Raw genomic sequence first — 21932 nt, forward strand, 5'->3', positions numbered from 1 at the left:
CACACACACACACACTCTCTCTCTCTCTCTCTCTGATGCATGCTGGGAATTGGGAAGGGAATGCATGGGAGGGTGATCTAGGTGAGAGGTATTTTCAAAAAAAAATTTTCACCATTTCTTTTCAAAAAAAAAAAAAAAAAAAAAAAAAAAAAAAAAAAAAAAAAAAAAAAAAAAAAAAATTTTTAAGTAGAGTTGTCTCGTGTCGGAGGTAGGGATGGCGTCTCACACGAGTGTGCAGGCGTCAGCCCTATCGCTTCGGCATGGGATTAGGTATGTGACCCAAAGAAGACGTGTTACTGGATGTGGCAGAGCGCGTGGGGCACGACAATATCATTTCGGCGTCGTGGATGAACAAGGCTGTAGTGGTATTTTTGAAGGAAGAAAATCTTGTTCATAGTTTGATCGAGAGTGGGATTTCGGTAAGTGGTACTTTTGTTTCTGTTCAACCTCTAGTTTCAATTACGACGAAGGTAACTGTTTCTAATGTTCCAACTTTTATTCCTGATGCCGACATTGAGCGAGAGCTTTCTCGTTATGGAAAACTTGCCAGTGGAATTAGAACGGTTCCACTTGGGTGTAAACATGCCGCTTTAAAACACGTATTGTCGTTTAGGCGACAGGTATACATGTTTTTAAATGCACCTACGCTGAATATCTCTTTCCGCTGTGTTTTTGAGGGCAAGATACGGGAGAGATGCGGTGTTTTGATTGCGGGTGTATTGGACATGTTCGGTTGTTGTGTCCTCATAGAGTTGAATCTGAGAATGAAGCAGGCCCTAGTAATACTTCAGTTGAGAGTAAGCAAAATGAGGTACAAGAGAGTGTTGCATTAAGCGAAGCAGCAATGGTGATTAATAAAGATCAGAATGCGGATTCAAATTTGAAGGAAGGGATAACAAAGATTTTGCCCCTTAATAATGAAAATAGTGCCGAGGAAAGTTTGGGTAGTGAGACAAACCAGGAAAAAATGAATAAAGTTGAGGTTGGAACTGATGTTACTGTTGTTTGTGATGAGAGAAGCACTGTGGTACAGGTGTCTGAGCAGGTTGAGGCCGTGGAGAGCTCGGAGGGAATAGGCCACACGAATGATGATGCAAACGGTTTGAAAGGTGATGTTTTGGAAAGAGGAAGAACAGTATCTTTGATCAAGAAGATGCAATCAGAAACGGTTGACGAGGAAATGGATGAGGATGATGATAATGAGGATAGCGTATTGTCGGATTTCTCAGATGTGTCAGACGTTTCACAAATAAGCTGTGAGCAGGTTTATTTACTGGATGAAATAAACACATTTTTGGATGAAACCTTTGGAAAATCTGTTGATGTGCATAACTATTTTTCTGATCTAAAGAGGTTTGAGACTTCTGTTCTTTATTGGCAGAGGAAAGTTGGAGAAGATGGACTCAGTCAGAGAAAAAGGTTTCGTTTAAAAAAGTTTCTTGCAAAATTGCGAAAGGGTAAAATCCCTACAAAACGTAAAACCAGATAAATTGAATCTATGTTTTACACATCACTCAGGGTGACTTTACTGTACTCTTTATTTCTTTCTGTCTCTCTTTTCTATCTCTTAATATATTCTATGGAGATGATAAGAGTAGCCTCTTTAAATATTAATGGGGGGAGAGACAGGAGTAAGAGAGCAATGGTAGAAGAATTTATAAATATTAAGAATGTAAATGTCTCTTTTTTGCAAGAAACACATACAGATTGTAAAAATGAAGTAGAGTGGCGTAGATGGTGGGAGGGTGAGAGTGCTTTTAGTCATGGCTCAAACATGAGTGCTGGGGTAGCTATTCTTTTTTCAAAGAATTTGAACTTGAAAATTTTGTTAACTGAAGAAATAGAAAAGGGTAGAGTTCTAATGGTCACAGGAGAAATTAATGAGTCAAAGTTTCTTTTTATAAATGTTTATGCTCCGAACAATGGATCGGATCGTGTGGAACTATTTCGAAAGTTGCAGGGTGTATTAAGAAAATGTGACAATGATTTGTGTATAATAATGGGTGGTGATTGGAATTGCACTACAAACTTTCTTTTGGATAGGAACAGGGAGGAATCTCATCCACTGTCTAGTAATGCTCTTCTTAATATTATTAAGGAGTTTGAGTTAGTGGATGTATGGAGGAATATGAATAAGATAATTAGACAGTATACATGGGTAAAAATATTAGATTCCAATGTAACTGGAGCAAGACTAGACAGAATATATGTAAGTAAAGCAACTATGAATAGAGTATCCAATGCTAATATTTTCCCTAATGGCTTTTCTGATCATCATATTGTGACCATAGATTTTAATATTACTACTTCAGAACGTCCCAGGTTTCATTGGCATTTTAATACTAAGTTGCTGCAGGATAGGTTTTTCTGTGAAAAATTTTGTGATTTTTGGAAAATGTGGAAAATGAGTAAAGGTAATTTTGAAAAAATTGCACAATGGTGGGAGGTGGGGAAAACACAGATAAAGGTTTTTTGTCAGAATTTTTCCTACAACACTACTGTGTGTGTAAAGAAAAAAATTGAGCAGTTGGAAAAGGAAATTAAAGGTATGGAAAGTGAGATGGATGTAAATGGTTTGGGTGTATCCAGTGATTTAAAAAGTAAGAAATTTGAATTAAGATCTATCTTAGAGGAAAGAGCGAAGGGCGCTCTAATTAGAGCCAGAATTTCTTCTATTAAGGACATTGACTCTCCCACTTCCTTTTTTTTTAATCTGGAGAAGAAAGTTGCACAACAAAAGCGTATACTTCATCTGCGTAAGGAAAATGGATCATTAACATCAAATCCAACGGAAATGAGGAAAATGGCAATGGACTTTTATGCGGATTTGTATGGACACACTGACTGTGACTCTGAGAATATGGCGCAATTGTTACAAGGACTACCAAAGTTGCTACCTGGGGATAAGGAAAAGCTTGATACCATGATTCATTTGAATGAACTTTCAGATGCAGTTCAGCAACTTTCCAATGGGCGTGCACCAGGAATAGATGGTTTACCTGCTGAATTTTATAAGACTTTCTGGACTGTTTTAGGTGAAGATTTTTATGAAGTTTGTTGTGAATGTTTTGAAAAAGGCATGTTACCAACTAGCTGTCAGAGGGCTGTGATCTCTCTTATACCAAAAAATGGAGATCTTGGTTTATTAAAAAATTGGCGCCCTGTGTCTTTGATGTGCTCAGACTATAAAATATTGGCTAAAGTTTTAGCCAATAGGTTAAAAAAATATTTACATGTTGTGGTCAAAAGGGAGCAAACATATTGTATTCCGGGTCGCACAATCATGGACAATCTGTTTTTAATCAGAGATGTTATTGATGTGTCTATTATTGAAAATTGTAATGTGGGCTTTTTATCTATTGATCAGGAGAAGGCTTTTGACCGGGTAGGTCATGAGTACATTTTTAAAGTCTTAGAATCTTTTGCGTTTGGGAATGTTTTTATTTCATGGATACGTTTGTTGTATAAAGGGGCTTCAATAATGCTTAAGATGGGGAATGGTTTGACTTATCCATTGCCTGTAAAAAGAGGTATTCGACAGGGGTGTCCTCTCTCAGGGCAACTTTATAGCCTAGCAATTGAGCCCTTTTTATGCAAATTAAGAAATGAATTAAAGGGTTTTATGGTTCCAGGTGACCCGCGGGATTCAAGATGTTTTTTGTCGGCTTATGCAGATGATGTAACTGTTTTTGTTACCAGACAAGAAGATGTGCAAATACTATGTAAGAGTTTGGATGTTTATGAGAAAGCGTCAAGCAAAGTCAACTGGGGAAAAAGTAACGGGTTTATTGTGGGTCGGTGGGAAAATGGTGGGCCACCTCCACTTCCTGGGGGATTGCATTGGGGAAGAGAAGGAATCAAAATTCTTGGAGTGTTTTTAGGAGTAGAAAGTTATAGAAGAAAGAACTGGGAGGGTTTGCTGGAGAAGGTGGCTGCCAAGTTGTCTAAATGGAAATGGCTATTGCCAGAGCTATCCTACAGGGGTAGAGTTTTGGTTACAAATAACCTGGCTGCCTCCAGATTATGGCATAGACTGAACGTATTAGAGCCACCAGATGACATTGTCAAAAGTATCCAGAGAAAACTGGTGGAGTTTTTTTGGTCAGGACAGCACTGGATTCCAGCGTCAGCTTTATATCTTCCAACTCATGAGGGGGGACAAAGTCTGATTGACATAAGAAGCAGGATTCGTACTTTTCGATTACAGGCAGCACAGAGACTGTTATATGAGGAGGACGTGGAGTGGACAAATGTGGCATGCGCTCTGTTAAGGAGAACGTCAAATCTGGGATATGACAAGCAGCTGTTTTTACTGAAAGTGAATGAACTGGATTTGAATCATCTGACTTCATTTTACCAATCCATGTTAAAAGTGTGGAATGTGACTTTTTCTGTGACTAGAGACATTTTGCGACCACAGGACTGGATTATGGGAGAACCTTTATTTCATAACCCTTTGATGCAAACAAAAATGTTGTCTTCAAGCAGTGTGAGGACTTGTCTGGTCAGAGCTGGATGTACAAAGATCGAACATCTAAGAGATGGTAGTGGGTGGAGGACGGCAGTTTCAATTCAGCACAAGACAGGAATACGTTCTTTACGTCTCTTGGATCAGATGTTAGCGGAGATACGTACAGCACTGCCTGGAGCCTGCAGAGAAGCACTAGAATCTCTTTCGGAGGGATGGAGCTACAGTTTTCCATCCATACGAGTCTCTGCCGCAAAGACAATTCAGGGTGATGAAGATACTTTTTTGTCCTTTAAAACTCCAGAGTTGGGATTATTTCAAGACATTGGTAAAAAGGCACTGTACATTGTGTGTGTTAAAGTGTCACATCAAACTGTGTTGAAAAGAGTTAAAACATGGAGGTGGCCAGAAGTGTTTGGGCCAGACTTCAGGGGTTGCTGGAGATCTCTGTACAAGCCTCCTATTGAGAAACGTACAGCAGATTTACAGTGGAGACTGATGTATGGTATAATAGCAACAAACAGACACGTGGCGCACCTGAATCCAGAAGTAGGGAGGGAATGTCTTTTTTGTGGGGTGGAGGAAACGGTTGAACATTTGTTTATCCAGTGTGGGAGGCTAAGAGGTCTTTTTTATTTTTTTAGAGGTTTGTTTTGAAAGCGTGGGTGAGGAATTTTCCTATCAAGTTTTTATTAGTGGTCCAAAGTACAAAGTCAGTGAACGAAGGAAAGTGGTTTTGTTAAATTATCTTTTGGGCTCAGCCAAGTTGGCAATTTGGAGGACTCGGAAAAACAGGACATTGGGTATTGGTTCAGTTGATGCAGAAAGAGTTCTGAAGGGGATGGTGGCTGCTCGAATAAAAATAGAGTTTGCTTATTTTAAATTAGTTAATAATATTATAGATTTTTCTGCAATATGGTCTGTGGGGAGTTTTTTGTGTGAGGTTGGGCAGGATGAAATGTTGGTTTTAAAGATTTAATGAAAGGGTTGATTTTTGTATCGATTGGATTGTGTTGGTTGGTGTTGTTTTTTGTTTTTTTTAATGTTTTTTGTAGAATTTTGAATGGAATATTGGAATGAAAAATGAAAACGGATAAAATAAAGATGTTTTAAACCTCTCTCTTACACACACACACACACACACTCTCTCTCTCTCACACACACACACACACACACACACACACACACTCTCTCTCTCACACACACACACACACACACACACACACACACACTCTCTCTCTCTCTCTCTCTCACACACACACACTCACACACTCTCTCTCTCTCTCTCACACACACACACACACACTCTCTCTCGCTCACACTCACACACACACTCTCTCTCTCTCTCACACACACACACACACACACACACACTCTCTCTCTCTCACACACACACACACACACACACACACTCTCTCTCTCTCTCACACACACACACACACACACACACACACACACACTCTCTCTCTCAATTCAATTCAATTCAATTCAATTCAATTCAATTCAAATTAGCTTTATTGGCATGACTGTGTAGCATCACAATGTTGCCAAAGCAATACATATATTTTACAGATCAATAAAATCATGAGGAAACACATATGTCCATATTATACATGTAGGTAAAAAAAAAAAAAAAAAAAATGAATAATTAAAAAATAAATAAATGATTAAATGAATACAGAGAGCAGTTATAAATGGAAAGGGGGGATCAGCCTTTGTCCCTCATTTGATGGCAGGAGGACACATACTGCGCTGCCAGGTGGATACACTTTTCCTTTTCTCCCAGAATATAACAGAGTTTGTCTAAGTTGCTTTTATGGTTAAATTCAGGTGAAACTAGAGCTATTTGTTTGAAATAGGCATCTCTGATGTGTTTATATTTGCTGCACTCCGTGAGGAAGTGCAGCTCGTCCTCTACGAGTCTCTCAGTGCAGTGAGAACACAGTCGCAGCTCTCTGGCTCTCCAGCTCTGCTTGTGTCGGCCCGTCTCCACACACACTGTGTTCACTCAGACGATACTTCGTCAGCAGCTTTCTCTGACCATACTCTTTAATACTGCTCAGGTATGGCGCTAATTTATAATCAGATTTTATTCTGTGGAAGTAAATTAATTTCTTTACTTGAGTTACTTTTCGCTGCCAATCATGAAAGTATTCTTCCTGGGTTATTTTTTCTGTTTCTTTAATTTTTGAATTCTTTAACTGAATTGTGGAATTGAGTTGATGTTTTTCCACTAAATAGTGAAAGGGGTCAGTCTCTGGGTGTTTCTGTCGATAAGTGAAAGCACTGTGGTGGCAGCTATCTGTCGGCGCGTCTGAAAGATGGATCCAGAACTTCGCTGCTCTCTTCTGGATCTCAGAGAGCAGAGGGAATCTGCCCAGTTCTGCCCTGCAGCCGAGATTCGGGGCGTTTCTGTGAATTCCCAGGATGCTTTTGCAGAATTCAAGGTGGAAAATTTCAACAGGGTTTTTGTCCCATGATTCATAGTTTAATTTAAATTTGGGGCCCCAGATTTCACATCCATAGAGGAGAATGGGTTTGATGATGCTATCGAAGATTTTCAGCCACAGTTTAATGGGTGGGTTGAATCTGAACAGGGGTCGTCTTACACTGTAAAAAGCCCTGCGTGCCTTATCCGTCAGATCTTTGATTGCAGTATTGAGCCGTCCAGAGGCTGAGATCGTCAGACCCAAATAATTAATTAATTAATATTAATAATTAATTAATCTCTCTCACACACACACACACACTCTCTCTCTCTCTCTCTCACACACACACACACACACTCTCTCTCTCTCTCACACACACACACACACACACACACACACACACACACACACACACACACACACACACACACACACACACACACACACACACACACACACACACACAGAGATCAGTGCGACCCCTGCTGCTGCTCAACTGGAGGTTAATTTTCCAAAATAAAAGATGTGGAAACGTAATTAGCTGTATTTTATTGTCACAATCAATTTTTATTCATTAAAACAGATATTCTTTCATTAAGCAGCGAAGCCTGTTTCCACCACGGGATAAAAAATAAAGGAAATCATGACTTTTGTGCTGTTTATCTGCTGTCTTGAAAGAAACTGTAGAGCAGCGTAATTATCATGAACCAAAACCAATAAAAAACATTTTTACTGTACACTTTATTTGTAAGGTGTCCTTGTTACAGTGTAATTATACATTTAAGTACTGAGTAATATTAATAAGTTACTATTTATGGTTAGGGTTAAGATTAGGGTTACTTGCATGTAATTATGCATAATTTATTGTTATTATAATAGTGAGTACATGAAAGTGTAACAAGGACACCTTAAAATAAAGTTTTACCTTTTATGTTACTTGAACTAAAATAAACGTTAAATGAAATAATATATATATATATATATATGCATCTCAAAAAATGAGAATATCGTGAAAAAATTTCTATTTTTTGTAACTTATTTCAAAAAGTGTAATAGCGAAGCCTATGATTTGCAGCGAGAACGTTGTTCAGCTCAATGAGATCTATATGTGTGCCGAGTTTCATATGAATATGTGCAATTATGTGTCAGATATACATCAAGTTTCCAGACTGTGTTCCAGGGGCCGCCGTAGAGCCCCTGTGCCACGCCCGGGTCCCAGCCGAATCCCCGCAGATATTTTAAATAATACAAACATTTTACTGTTTTTGCTGTACTTCGGATACAATAAATGCAGGCTTGGTGAGCAGAAGAGAGTTCTTTAAAAAACATAAAAAATCTTACTGTTCAGAAACATTGTTTGACTGGTGGTGTATATCGAATAAGTCTCAGATGGAGTGTGTGTTTGATTGCTCAGAGGAAGGAGACTCTCCTGAAGGAGTTCAGAATGAAAGACAAAAACAACAAGTTCATCGACAAACGCTTCGGTGAATATGACAGTAAAATCACACCTGAGGAGAAGATCCTGCAGAGATTCACGCTGGAGAGACAGGTGACGCATCACATTCATCCCTGACAATAACTATAGTGACAGCTGTAACAATCTGTAACATGTAACACAATATCTGTAACATGTACTGCAGCTTTACTGATCATCACTGATGTGTGTGTGTGTGTGTGTGTGCAGCGCACTCACGACAGCACGGACATGTATAATCTGAATGAGGAAGAGGAGCTGACCCATTACGGCCGGTCTCTGGCGGAGATGGAGAAGATGACGGATGTGATTGACAGCGACAGTGACTCTGAAGAAAAGGGCCTGCTGTCAGGTGATGCGTTTAAACATGAATGATCATCCCTTATCAATAGTCAATCGTCAATAGTCAATAGTAAGTTTTGATATATTTACGGTAGGAAATTTACTAAATATCTTCATGGAACATGATCTTTACTTAATATCCTAATGATTTTTGGCATAAAAGAGAAATGTATAATTTTGACCCATACAATGTATTGTTGGCTATTTCTACAAATATAGCTGTGCTGCTTATGACTGCTTTTGTGCTGCAGGGTCACAACCTGCTCATTCACTATTACCACTATATTTAGCTGTCAATTTAATGTATTATTTTATTCACTTATTTGCTTTTTATTATTCACTTTGTACATTTTAAATATTAAAATTTAATTAAAAAAAAAATGTAATGAAAGTACTGTTCAAAAATGAATTTGACCGACTTTCATAATTAATTTTACAACATTGATGGTTATTTTCCTGTTTATCACTGTGAAGCTGCTTTGAAACCATCTGTATTTTATGAAGCATTACAGAAATACACGTGACTTGACTGTAAAAATATAAATATTGATGCACAAAAATGTTGACGTCGTTGTTGCAAAAACTGAATATGTAGAGCTTGTATTTGGTGTCATTTCCACCATTTATGATTTAAATGTTCATGTATGTAAATGAGTAACAGACACATGATTCTCTGTCTGCAGGATGGTAAATGGAACATTGAGGAAGAGGAGGAAGAGAAAGAGGATGATGATGGTGATGAAGAGCGAGGAGAGGATGAGGATGATGATGGTGATGAAGAGCGAGGAGAGGATGAGGATGATAATGATAATGCTGTTGCTGAAGATGATGCTGATGAGGGTGAAGAAGAAGAAGAAGAGGAGGAGGATGAGGATGATGATCACGGTGACCTGCAGTCTGATGAGGGCAGTGAGGATGAGGAGGGTCAGGGCGCTGAGGAAGAGCAGGTCGGTGCTGAAGGGCCTCCGGCGGAGATTGAGGAGCAGAAGAAAGCTGCACAGGAAGCAGCCAGAGCAGAACTGCCATACACCTTCACAGGTAACACAGTCACATGATCGGCATGAACTCACCTGACCTGCTGTTAATGCATGTCTGAATGAATCTGTCCTGAAGACAAGTTTGTTTAGGGGTCAGAGGTCAGGAGTGTAAAAGTCGGCTACATCAAATAATTACTACAATAAGTTAGACTCCATTGTGTGACGAGCAAGCTGAAATGATACACATTATTATTCACGATATGGAAAGAGGAAATAAAACACAGTTTGTTAAGAGCATGACTCAAACATGCCATTAATGGGCTTATTCAAGTCCTCTTTAATTTTTTAGTTAGTTTTATCCATTCCGCATCTCCCACATGTATGTGTTTCAGCAAGGCGATCTGTGTTGCAAGTTGGTGAATGAAGATACGTGCCACTGCTTTGCTTTATTAATTTATCCAGTGTAAAACCTGGACGCCGCCACAAATGTGGCTTTTTGTTAATGACTGTCCTCCTACAGGATTTAACACAGAGTAACAGCTCACTATCAGTTACAGAAGACACTAACAGTCTGTCACAGGCAATTCTAGTTGCATTTTTCAGCAATTCATTTCTTAAATTATCCTTTTACTATTTTCTGGCCGCCATCTAGTGGCGAAAAGTTTTTTTGCCCCGATGTCAAACTAACTTGCCGACCCCTGGTTTAGGAGATGCAGTGGAAGTCTAGATGAGCTTACGAGTGTGTGTGTGTGTGTGTGTGTGTGTGTGTGTGTCTCAGCTCCAGACAGTTACAGCAGTCTGAAGTCGCTCCTGCAGGATCACGGATCAGAGCAGCAGCGCCTCATACTGGACAGAACGGTCAAGTGTAATCATCCCAGTCTGGCCGCAGGAAACAAAGCCAAACTACAGGTCAGAGAGAGACACGGACCAGACCCTTCATTCACTCGCTCTTACAGTGTTTATTCATTGTTTGATTTTTAATTTTTTTTTATTTTTACAATTACTATTCTTTTTTTTTACATTTTTTGTATTTTAGTAAGTTTTAGTTATTTTGTTGCATTTTAATCATTTTTTAAATATGTGACCCTGGACGACAAAACCAGTCTTAAATGTGAATTTTTCGAAATTGAGATTTATACATCATTTGAAAGCTGAATAAATAATCTTTCCATTGATGTATGGTTTGTTAGGATCGGACAATATTTGAAAATCTGGAATCTGAGGGTGCAAAAAAATCTAAATATTGAGAAAATCTCCTTTAAAGTTGTCCAAATGAAGTTCTTAGCAATGCATATTACTAATCAAAAATGAAGTTTTGATATATTTACGGTAGGAAATGTACAAAATATCTTCATGGAACATGATCTTTACTTAATATCCTAATGATTTTTGGCATAAAAGAAAAATGTATAATTTTGAGCCATACAATGTATTGTTGGCTATTGCTACAAATATAGCTGTGCTGCTTATGACTGCTTTTGTGCTGCAGGGTCACATATTAATCACTATCTTTAAATAAAGTTTTGGTCATATGGCCCACTCATAATTATAATATTGACCAAAATAATCGTGATTTAGATTTTTTTGTCGTAGTCGAGCAGCCCTAATTCAGGGGTCACCTCTGTTACACACAGAGACCCACGTCTCATCTCATGATGCTCAGTCTTGTTTGTGAGGTTGTGTGTCTCTGTCTGTGCTCCAGCCGTGTGTTCACCTGTGTGTGTGTCTGCAGGTCTGTTCCTGATCCTGGGGCTGATGCTGTATCCCGCCGGCTGGGGTTCAGATAAAGTGCAGGCTTACTGCGGCCCGGACGCCTCGGCCTATCAGCTGGGCCTGTGCTCCATGGGCTGGGCCTTCTACACGGCTCTGGGCGGCACCGTCCTCACCTTCATCTGCGCCGTGTTCTCCGCGCAGGCCGAGATCGCCACGTCCAGCGATAAAGTGCAGGCTTACTGCGGCCCGGACGCCTCGGCCTATCAGCTGGGCCTGTGCTCCATGGGCTGGGCCTTCTACACGGCTCTGGGCGGCACCGTCCTCACCTTCATCTGCGCCGTGTTCTCCGCACAGGCCGAGATCGCCACGTCCAGCGATAAAGTGCAGGGTTACTGCGGCCCGGACGCCTCGGCCTATCAGCTGGGCCTGTGCTCCATGGGCTGGGCCTTCTACACGGCTCTGGGCGGCACCGTCCTCACCTTCATCTGCGCCGTGTTCTCCGCGCAGGCCGAGATCGCCACGTCCAGCGATAAAGTGCAGGAGGAGATCGAGGAGGGCAAGAGTCTGATCTGTCTGCTGTGAGACGCCTTCTGTGTCTGCTTCTCATCATCTGATGTGTGTCCGTCTGATGTAAATATATATGTGTAAATAATGTAAATATGATGGTGGAGGATCGTGGGATCCAGTCGCCCAGAAACCACTTGATCTCGTGTGTGAGGAGATGAACACGAGTATGTGCCAAAATCACTGACTCTCTTCCAGTGACACAATCACAGCATCCTGATGCCTTGAGCCGCCCAACCAGACCAGAACCAGAGACAAGAGTGTGTGTGTGTGTGTGTGTGTGTCTCAGCTCCAGACAGTTACAGCAGTCTGAAGTCGCTCCTGCAGGATCACGGATCAGAGCAGCAGCGCCTCATACTGGACAGAACGGTCAAGTGTAATCATCCCAGTCTGGCCGCAGGAAACAAAGCCAAACTACAGGTCAGAGAGAGACACGGACCAGACCCTTCATTCACTCGCTCTTACAGTGTTTATTCATTGTTTGATTTTTAATTTTTTTTTTTTTCTCATGTCAGATGTGTATTTATGTATGTATGTATGTATGTATGTATGTATGTATGTATGTATGTATGTATGTATGTATGTATGTATGTATGTATGTATGTATGTATGTATGTATGTATGTATGTATGTATGTATGTATGTATGTATGTATGTATGTATGTATGTATGTATGTATGTATGTATGTATGTATGTATGTATGTATGTATGTATGTATGTATGTATGTATGTATGTATGTATGTATGTATGTATGTATGTATGTATGTATGTATGTATGTATGTATGTATGTATGTATGTATGTATGTATGTATGTATGTATGTATGTATGTATGTATGTATGTATGTATGTATGTATGTATGTATGTATGTATGTATGTATGTATGTATGTATGTATGTATGTATGTATGTATGTATGTATGTATGTATGTATGTATGTATGTATGTATGTATGTATGTATGTATGTATGTATGTATGTATGTATGTATGTATGTATGTATGTATGTATGTATGTATGTATGTATGTATGTATGTATGTATGTATGTATGTATGTATGTATGTATGTATGTATGTATGTATGTATGTATGTATGTATGTATGTATGTATGTATGTATGTATGTATGTATGTATGTATGTATGTATGTATGTATGTATGTATGTATGTATGTATGTATGTATGTATGTATGTATGTATGTATGTATGTATGTATGTATGTATGTATGTATGTATGTATGTATGTATGTATGTATGTATGTATGTATGTATGTATGTATGTATGTATGTATGTATGTATGTATGTATGTATGTATGTATGTATGTATGTATGTATGTATGTATGTATGTATGTATGTATGTATGTATGTATGTATGTATGTATGTATGTATGTATGTATGTATGTATGTATGTATGTATGTATGTATGTATGTATGTATGTATGTATGTATGTATGTATGTATGTATGTATGTATGTATGTATGTATGTATGTATGTATGTATGTATGTATGTATGTATGTATGTATGTATGTATGTATGTATGTATGTATGTATGTATGTATGTATGTATGTATGTATGTATGTATGTATGTATGTATGTATGTATGTATGTATGTATGTATGTATGTATGTATGTATGTATGTATGTATGTATGTATGTATGTATGTATGTATGTATGTATGTATGTATGTATGTATGTATGTATGTATGTATGTATGTATGTATGTATGTATGTATGTATGTATGTATGTATGTATGTATGTATGTATGTATGTATGTATGTATGTATGTATGTATGTATGTATGTATGTATGTATGTATGTATGTATGTATGTATGTATGTATGTATGTATGTATGTATGTATGTATGTATGTATGTATGTATGTATGTATGTATGTATGTATGTATGTATGTATGTATGTATGTATGTATGTATGTATGTATGTATGTATGTATGTATGTATGTATGTATGTATGTATGTATGTATGTATGTATGTATGTATGTATGTATGTATGTATGTATGTATGTATGTATGTATGTATGTATGTATGTATGTATGTATGTATGTATGTATGTATGTATGTATGTATGTATGTATGTATGTATGTATGTATGTATGTATGTATGTATGTATGTATGTATGTATGTATGTATGTATGTATGTATGTATGTATGTATGTATGTATGTATGTATGTATGTATGTATGTATGTATGTATGTATGTATGTATGTATGTATGTATGTATGTATGTATGTATGTATGTATGTATGTATGTATGTATGTATGTATGTATGTATGTATGTATGTATGTATGTATGTATGTATGTATGTATGTATGTATGTATGTATGTATGTATGTATGTATGTATGTATGTATGTATGTATGTATGTATGTATGTATGTATGTATGTATGTATGTATGTATGTATGTATGTATGTATGTATGTATGTATGTATGTATGTATGTATGTATGTATGTATGTATGTATGTATGTATGTATGTATGTATGTATGTATGTATGTATGTATGTATGTATGTATGTATGTATGTATGTATGTATGTATGTATGTATGTATGTATGTATGTATGTATGTATGTATGTATGTATGTATGTATGTATGTATGTATGTATGTATGTATGTATGTATGTATGTATGTATGTATGTATGTATGTATGTATGTATGTATGTATGTATGTATGTATGTATGTATGTATGTATGTATGTATGTATGTATGTATGTATGTATGTATGTATGTATGTATGTATGTATGTATGTATGTATGTATGTATGTATGTATGTATGTATGTATGTATGTATGTATGTATGTATGTATGTATGTATGTATGTATGTATGTATGTATGTATGTATGTATGTATGTATGTATGTATGTATGTATGTATGTATGTATGTATGTATGTATGTATGTATGTATGTATGTATGTATGTATGTGCTGCAGGGTCACATATTAATCACTATCTTTAAATAAAGTTTTGGTCATATGGCCCACTCATAATTATAATATTGACCAAAATAATCGTGATTTAGATTTTTTTGTCGTAGTCGAGCAGCCCTAATTCAGGGGTCACCTCTGTTACACACAGAGACCCACGTCTCATCTCATGATGCTCAGTCTTGTTTGTGAGGTTGTGTGTCTCTGTCTGTGCTCCAGCCGTGTGTTCACCTGTGTGTGTGTCTGCAGGTCTGTTCCTGATCCTGGGGCTGATGCTGTATCCCGCCGGCTGGGGTTCAGATAAAGTGCAGGGTTACTGCGGCCCGGACGCCTCGGCCTATCAGCTGGGCCTGTGCTCCATGGGCTGGGCCTTCTACACGGCTCTGGGCGGCACCGTCCTCACCTTCATCTGCGCCGTGTTCTCCGCGCAGGCCGAGATCGCCACGTCCAGCGATAAAGTGCAGGAGGAGATCGAGGAGGGCAAGAGTCTGATCTGTCTGCTGTGAGACGCCTTCTGTGTCTGCTTCTCATCATCTGATGTGTGTCCGTCTGATGTAAATATATATGTGTAAATAATGTAAATATGATGGTGGAGGATCGTGGGATCCAGTCGCCCAGAAACCACTTGATCTCGTGTGTGAGGAGATGAACACGAGTATGTGCCAAAATCACTGACTCTCTTCCAGTGACACAATCACAGCATCCTGATGCCTTGAGCCGCCCAACCAGACCAGAACCAGAGACAAGAGTGTGTGTGTGTGTGTGTTTGTGTACCTGTTTTTCTATTCAGGTGGGGACTTAAACCTGAATACACACAGACTTATGGGGACTCGTGTCATGGTGGGGACCTAAATTGAGGGGTAGGTTTAGGTGTAGGTTTGGTGTAGGACAATAGAATATACGGTCTGTACAGTATAAAAACCATTACGCCTATGGAGAGTCCCCACAAGGATAGCAAATCCAAACTTCTCCTCTCCAACCATCCTACAACATGTCCTCTTGACCCAATCCCCTCGCACCTTCTGCAAGCAATCTCTCCCACGCTCTTACCGACACTCACACACATCATCAACACATCCCTCCTCACAGGCATCTTCCCCATTGCGTTCAAGCAGGCTCGGGTAACCCCACTGCTCAAAAAACCTACATTAAACACTTCTCTTATAGAAAACTATAGACCTGTCTCTCTCCTTCCATTCATAGCGAAAACACTTGAACGTGTTGTCTTCAACCAGGTATCATTGTTTCTTTCACAGAACAACAAACTGGACGCTAAACAGTCAGGTTTCAGGAGGGGCCATTCAACTGAGACTGCGCTTCTCTCGGTCACTGAAGCCCTGCGAATTGCAAAAGCCCATTCCAAATCATCAGTCCTCATTCTGCTGGATCTATCTGCCGCGTTTGACACTGTCAATCATCAGATACTCCTCTCCACTCTCTCATCACTGGGCATCGCTGGAATTCCACTTCGCTGGTTTGAATCCTATCTCACTGGTAGGTCTTTCAGGGTGGCCTGGGGAGGGGAGGTATCCAAAGCACATACACTGGTCACTGGGGTTCCTCAGGGATCGGTTCTTGGACCCCTCCTCTTCTCCACATACACTACATCACTGGGTCCCATCATACAGGCACATGGATTCTCCTACCACTGCTATGCTGATGACACACAGCTCTATCTCTCTTTTCAACCAGATGATCCAACGGTAGCTGCAAGGATCTCAGGTTGCCTGGCAGACATCTCGGCATGGATGAAAGAACATCACCTCCAGCTCAACCTGGCAAAGACTGAGCTTCTTGTCTTTCCTGCCGCTCCGACTCTACAGCATGACATCACGATCCAGTTAGGTTCATCAACAATTACCCCATCAACTTCGGTCAGAAATCTTGGTGTAATCTTTGATGACCAGCTGACCTTCAAAGACCACATTGCAAAGACTGCTCGATCTTGCAGGTTTGCACTACACAACATCATGGTACCATCACAAAGAGGCTCAAAATCACTCTCCAGAACATTCTCGTTCACCATTCCTGGCTGGTGGAATGATCTTCCCACCCATATTCGGAGTACTGGATCCCTGTCAATCTTCAAGCAACAGCTGAAAACTCATCTCTTTCGACACTACTTGACTTCAACCTACACATAAAAAAAAAAAAAAAAAAAACTTATTCCTTCCCTTGCTAGCTTGTACTTATTTAAACAATGCCTGAGACTTGGTGTTACAAGCACTTCCTTTGTCGGATTGCCTCTTCAAGATGAATCGCTTCATGTGTTCCCCAAATTGTAAGTCGCTTTGGATAAAAGCGTCTGCAAAATGACTAAATGTAAATGTAAATGTAAACCAGACGTGTGTGTGTGTGTCTGCTCTAGTTCACTAGTGTTCATCATCATCTCTGCCAAATAAAGAAGCCATGACTAAACACAAGCGTCGCTCCACTGTCTGTTTTTCCCTTGAACTTCCTGCAAAACACTCTGGAGGTCAGTGACTCCTGCAGCACTGGAGGAAGAGAAAGAGATAGTGTGTGTGTGTGTGTGTGTGAGAGTGTGTGAGTGAGTGTGTGTGTGAGTGTGAGTGAGTGTGAGTGTGTGTGTGTGTGTGTGTGTGTGTGTGAGTGTGTGAGTGAGTGAGTGTGAGTGTGTGTGTGTGTGTGTGTGTGTGTGTGTGAGAGAGTGTGTGTGTGAGAGTGTGTGTGAGAGTGTGAGTGTGTGTGAGTGTGTGTGTGTGTGTGTGTGTGTGTGTGTGTGTGTGTGTGTGTGTGTGTGTGTGTGTGTGTGTGTGTGTGTGTGTGTGTGTGTGTGTGTGTGTGTGTGCATGGGCGACAAGGGGGGGCAATTGACCCCTATATTGTCAGTCACGGAATCTGATGTCAGCGCAGGCCCGGTTGTACTAGACGGTGCTAAATACCCTCAAACAAAGCAAAAGCAATGAAAATATCTATCAAACTATCTAATATGTTTTTGCAGCGTTGAGCAATGTAACCAATCAAAGACATGTTGATTTCTTCAACGCCATGGCCAATCAGAAACATAGTTTTTCAGAATTCACTCAGGGCTGAAAGAGCCGGGCCCTGTACCATGAAGCCAGATTAGCTGCTAGCCAGGTAAGTTTCAGTTTAGTTTGCACCAATCCTGGGTTTTAGGAACCATGAAAGTGGCTGGCATTCATTGCCATAATAACTTACTCTCCACAGCTAACCTGCTCTGGGTTAGAGATCTCAAACTGAAATTAGACCAATCAGATGTGAGCAAAGTGACACATGTCTGATGCAAATAAGTCACTCCCTCAGTGTCTCTTGCTCCAAATTACAGGTCACTAGTACTAAAAAAAAGAAGTCTGGCCAAAACCAAAAATGTTGTTATTTTATATGATTTATATTATTATTAATCCATTACACACAAGCAATTTTAGTTGAACAGTTATTATAAGTCATTTATTTTAAATGAATGTTAATATATACAGATCGTATATAATATAAATAAGCTGTAGAATCGATAGATAATGCTTTAAACATGACTGTGACTTTACAGAAAGATGCAAACTAAGAGTGGAATAATAGAGTTGAAAATAGACGTTGAAAACAATAGGGATGGTCTAACAGTTTCAAATTATTTTAATAATTATTTTATTGGTTCAGTGAATGAAATTATCCAACATGCTTCTGGATTGCCTTATCCTTGTTTATCACCACAGTCCTCCATTTATGACTATGAGTTTTTGCATTTTGAACATATTGATTATTCTAAAACGGATAAAATAATAAAATCTTTATCCAACTCTAAAGCCAAGGATTTCTGGGGACTTGATAGCTCTCTCATTAAAAAACATAGGGAGACTTTAATACCAGCTATTACATATATTGTGAATAAATCTATTGATGAGAGTATCTTCCCCAGTGTCTTTAAAACTGCAGTTATAACTCTAATTTATAAATCTGGAAGCAAAAATGAAATAATAATTATAGACCTATTAGTATATTACCTGTAGTATCTAAAATTCTTGAGAAAGCCATTTTGGAGCAGCTAATTGATCACTTAGACTGTAATAATTTGTTGCACTCCATGCAGTTTGGTTTTAGACGTAATCATTCTACCGATGCAGCTTGTTGCTATTTGATAGAAAACATAAAGGCAAACTTGGACAGAGGGGGCACGGTGGGAGCCGTGTTTTTGGACTTGCGAAAAGCCTTCGACACGGTAAACCACCGTGTCCTTCTGTCTAAGCTCTCTAAATATAATCTATCAATGGAGACATTGCATTGGATACAATCGTATCTTTTAAATCGGATGCAATGTGTGAGGGTAAATAATGCATTGTCCTCTCTGAAGTCCGGTACAACTGGGGTCCCGCAAGGATCAATCCTGGGACCATTGTTGTTCAGTATTTACATCAATGATCTTCCGGATGTGTGTAAGGGCACAGACATTATCATGTACGCGGATGATGTCGTCATCTACGTACATGGGAGGGATAAGGAGCAAGTAGCCATTAAATTGTCCTTAGTCATGGACAAAATAAGTAATTGGCTTAAATCTTCGTGCTTAACATTAAATATTGAAAAAACTGTTGGAATGTATTTCGTTAAGTCTAATAAGGATAAAGATATGTCTAACATCTATGTTAATGGACAACAAATTAACATTGTGACAGAGATGAAATATCTAGGTGTTCACTTAGACCAAACTCTGAGTTTTAAAAGGCATGTTAAAAGAATGTACAACTGTATTAAATATAATATTTCCACCTTTAGACATATTAGGAATAGTTTGACAACTGAAGCATCTTTTATGTATTTTAATGCTATGATTTCTTCACATATTACTTATTGTTTGCGCAGACAGCCTTCTCATTTAAAACCATTAAACAATGGAATCAACTTCCAGACAGTTTGAAGTTGTCTGTAGATTTGAATAATTTCTCTCGAAATTTAAAGAAATACATCCTTGATAACCAGCTGTGTCAGCATCAGTACACTTAAAGTTTATAAATGTAATATTGAAGTAAATGTTTTTTTGACTATGTTGTACATATTTTAGGTTGTGATGGTTTTTTGATTAGTTTTTCATTTGAACATTTGATTGGTTTTAAATGATTACTGTTCAATTAATATTGCATGTATTTGTTAGTACTATTGACAGTTATTTGCAATGCAATGTTTTTATAGTATGTGCACCTGCCCGGGGACTGCAGATGGAAATTAGCATTTGCTAACTCTGGTACAAAGCATCTTTTCGTAAGATTAATGTTTTTTTGTACATTGTCCCTGATAAATAAACTAACAAACAAACAAACAAACACGTTCGAGTCTCTATTGCTGTATATTTCCAACTATATAAACTAATTTAACAAGTTTCACTTGTGACCAGTGTTGGGCTCGTTACTCAAAAAATGTAATATATTACTCATTACTAGTTACTCCTTTCAAAAGTAATATTGTTACTTTACTTATTACTTTCTGGCAACAGTAATTAGTTACACTACTAGTTACATTACTGTTTCTTCACGCCCCACAGAAGCTGTAACTGTGTATCTTCCAGATCAAATTACTCTAGAATGTTACTAACAACATATTTCTGCCTCATCATTTGACCAAAACCCACATCGGATCGCAGTCAGAAGTTATTACAAACACTCGATAGTGACTGATAGTGACATTCAAGAAGAAGTGCTGTATTCATCTCATTAATTGTCATGTGTAGCTTGAACTTGAAGTAATTTTTCCGTTCCCCATATGCGATTAAATTTCGTTATGTATTTTATAGTTTGTAAGAAACTGTTTAATTTTCCAAAAATATTTTGAATTATATTAATATAATGTAGCACATGCTGATCAGAGGGATGCAATGCCAGAGTAAAGTAAAGCCACAACTTACACAACAGATCTTTTTTCCTGATAAAATCAATATAATGCAATATTTCTATCTGCTGAATGTAAGCTTTTCCATATTCCAAGCTTGCCTGCTGCACCGGGGACATCACATGCATGCGCGAGTCGTGAAAATTATGAAAATAAATCTAGGAATTATTTGATTGTTAGATTTTAAATCAGCGGGGTTGAGGCATCAAAAGTAACTAAGCTGTTTTATGGAAAGGAACTGTAATATTATTACTGAAATCTTATTAGTAATTAGTTACACTACTAGTTACTGCAAAAAGTAATATTACAGTAACTAAATTACTAGTAACTAGTTACTGCCCAACACTGCTTGTGACTGCACTGATAAAGCAAGATTATTTCTTTTATTTGTCCTCTTTCATGAACAAGTACTTTTTAAACTGTAAATGCATTTAAATTCGTCATATTCTTCAATCTCTTAACCTTTTGCAAAACCTTTAACCAAGGCTCGTGATTGGCTGTTCGCCAGTGATGTCACACATTCATGTGCACGCGCTCCACAAACTCAGGATCAAAGCTTGAGCAGTGTTGCCAACTTAGCAATTTTTTCTCTGAAAGTTAGTTGGCAACACTGAGCTTGAGTTGACAAAGTTGACGATCGGCATCGTGGTACCAACAAATCCGGATTGGAGTGATTTGGTTTGGTTTTGTCAACTCGAAACTCATCCTGTAACTCTGAATTTGTTAATGTAGCATCATGGTGCAGGCTGACTCGAGTCAAATGTCACCCATGTCTATATTTATATTATAAATAAATATATTTAATATATAAACATAACATATTTTTCTGCAACGTATACATGCATGTGTGTGTATTTTACATATACATAATAAACATACACAGCACACACACATATATTATGTTTTATTTTGGATGTGATTAATCACACACAAGATGTGCTGCTGTGATGAAGCGCTGCCACTGACCGTACATTCAGACTTGACCAGGGTTTCAGGAAACTAACAGCAGAAAACTGTCGTGGAACAGCGGTATATATGTAGGCTACGTGTTGCGCTAGTTAAGGTGATTAACTAACGAGCTCCACCTGTGCTGAACTGATTGATTATCTGATCGTGCTCCTCCTGAACCTTCTTAATGAAACATCATTTC

General features: G+C 38.4%; 1 protein-coding gene across 1 annotated transcript; it reads left to right on the top strand.

Annotated features, from left to right (window-relative positions):
- The first annotated feature begins 9225 nt into the window (after window positions 1–9225).
- Window positions 9226–11485, top strand: LOC131528432 (nucleolar protein 14-like). Its single transcript, XM_058757536.1, has 3 exons — window positions 9226–9751; window positions 10469–10599; window positions 11423–11485. The coding sequence occupies exons 1-3, from the start codon at window positions 9364–9366 to the stop codon at window positions 11432–11434; spliced, it is 531 nt and encodes a 176-aa protein (XP_058613519.1). The 5' UTR covers window positions 9226–9363; the 3' UTR covers window positions 11435–11485.
- Window positions 11486–21932: the final 10447 nt, after the last annotated feature.

The sequence above is a fragment of the Onychostoma macrolepis genome, chromosome 21 (genome assembly GCF_012432095.1).
Source record: "Onychostoma macrolepis isolate SWU-2019 chromosome 21, ASM1243209v1, whole genome shotgun sequence".
Lineage (NCBI taxonomy): Eukaryota > Metazoa > Chordata > Actinopteri > Cypriniformes > Cyprinidae > Onychostoma > Onychostoma macrolepis.

Excerpts from the sequence above, each read along its gene's own strand:
- LOC131528432 (XM_058757536.1), top strand. The coding sequence starts at position 9,364 with ATGAGTAACAGACACATGATTCTCTGTCTGCAGGATGGTAAATGGAAC. Across the intron at positions 9,752-10,468 it reads ACTGCCATACACCTTCACAG|CTCCAGACAGTTACAGCAGT; the intron begins GTAACACAGTCA and ends TGTGTGTCTCAG.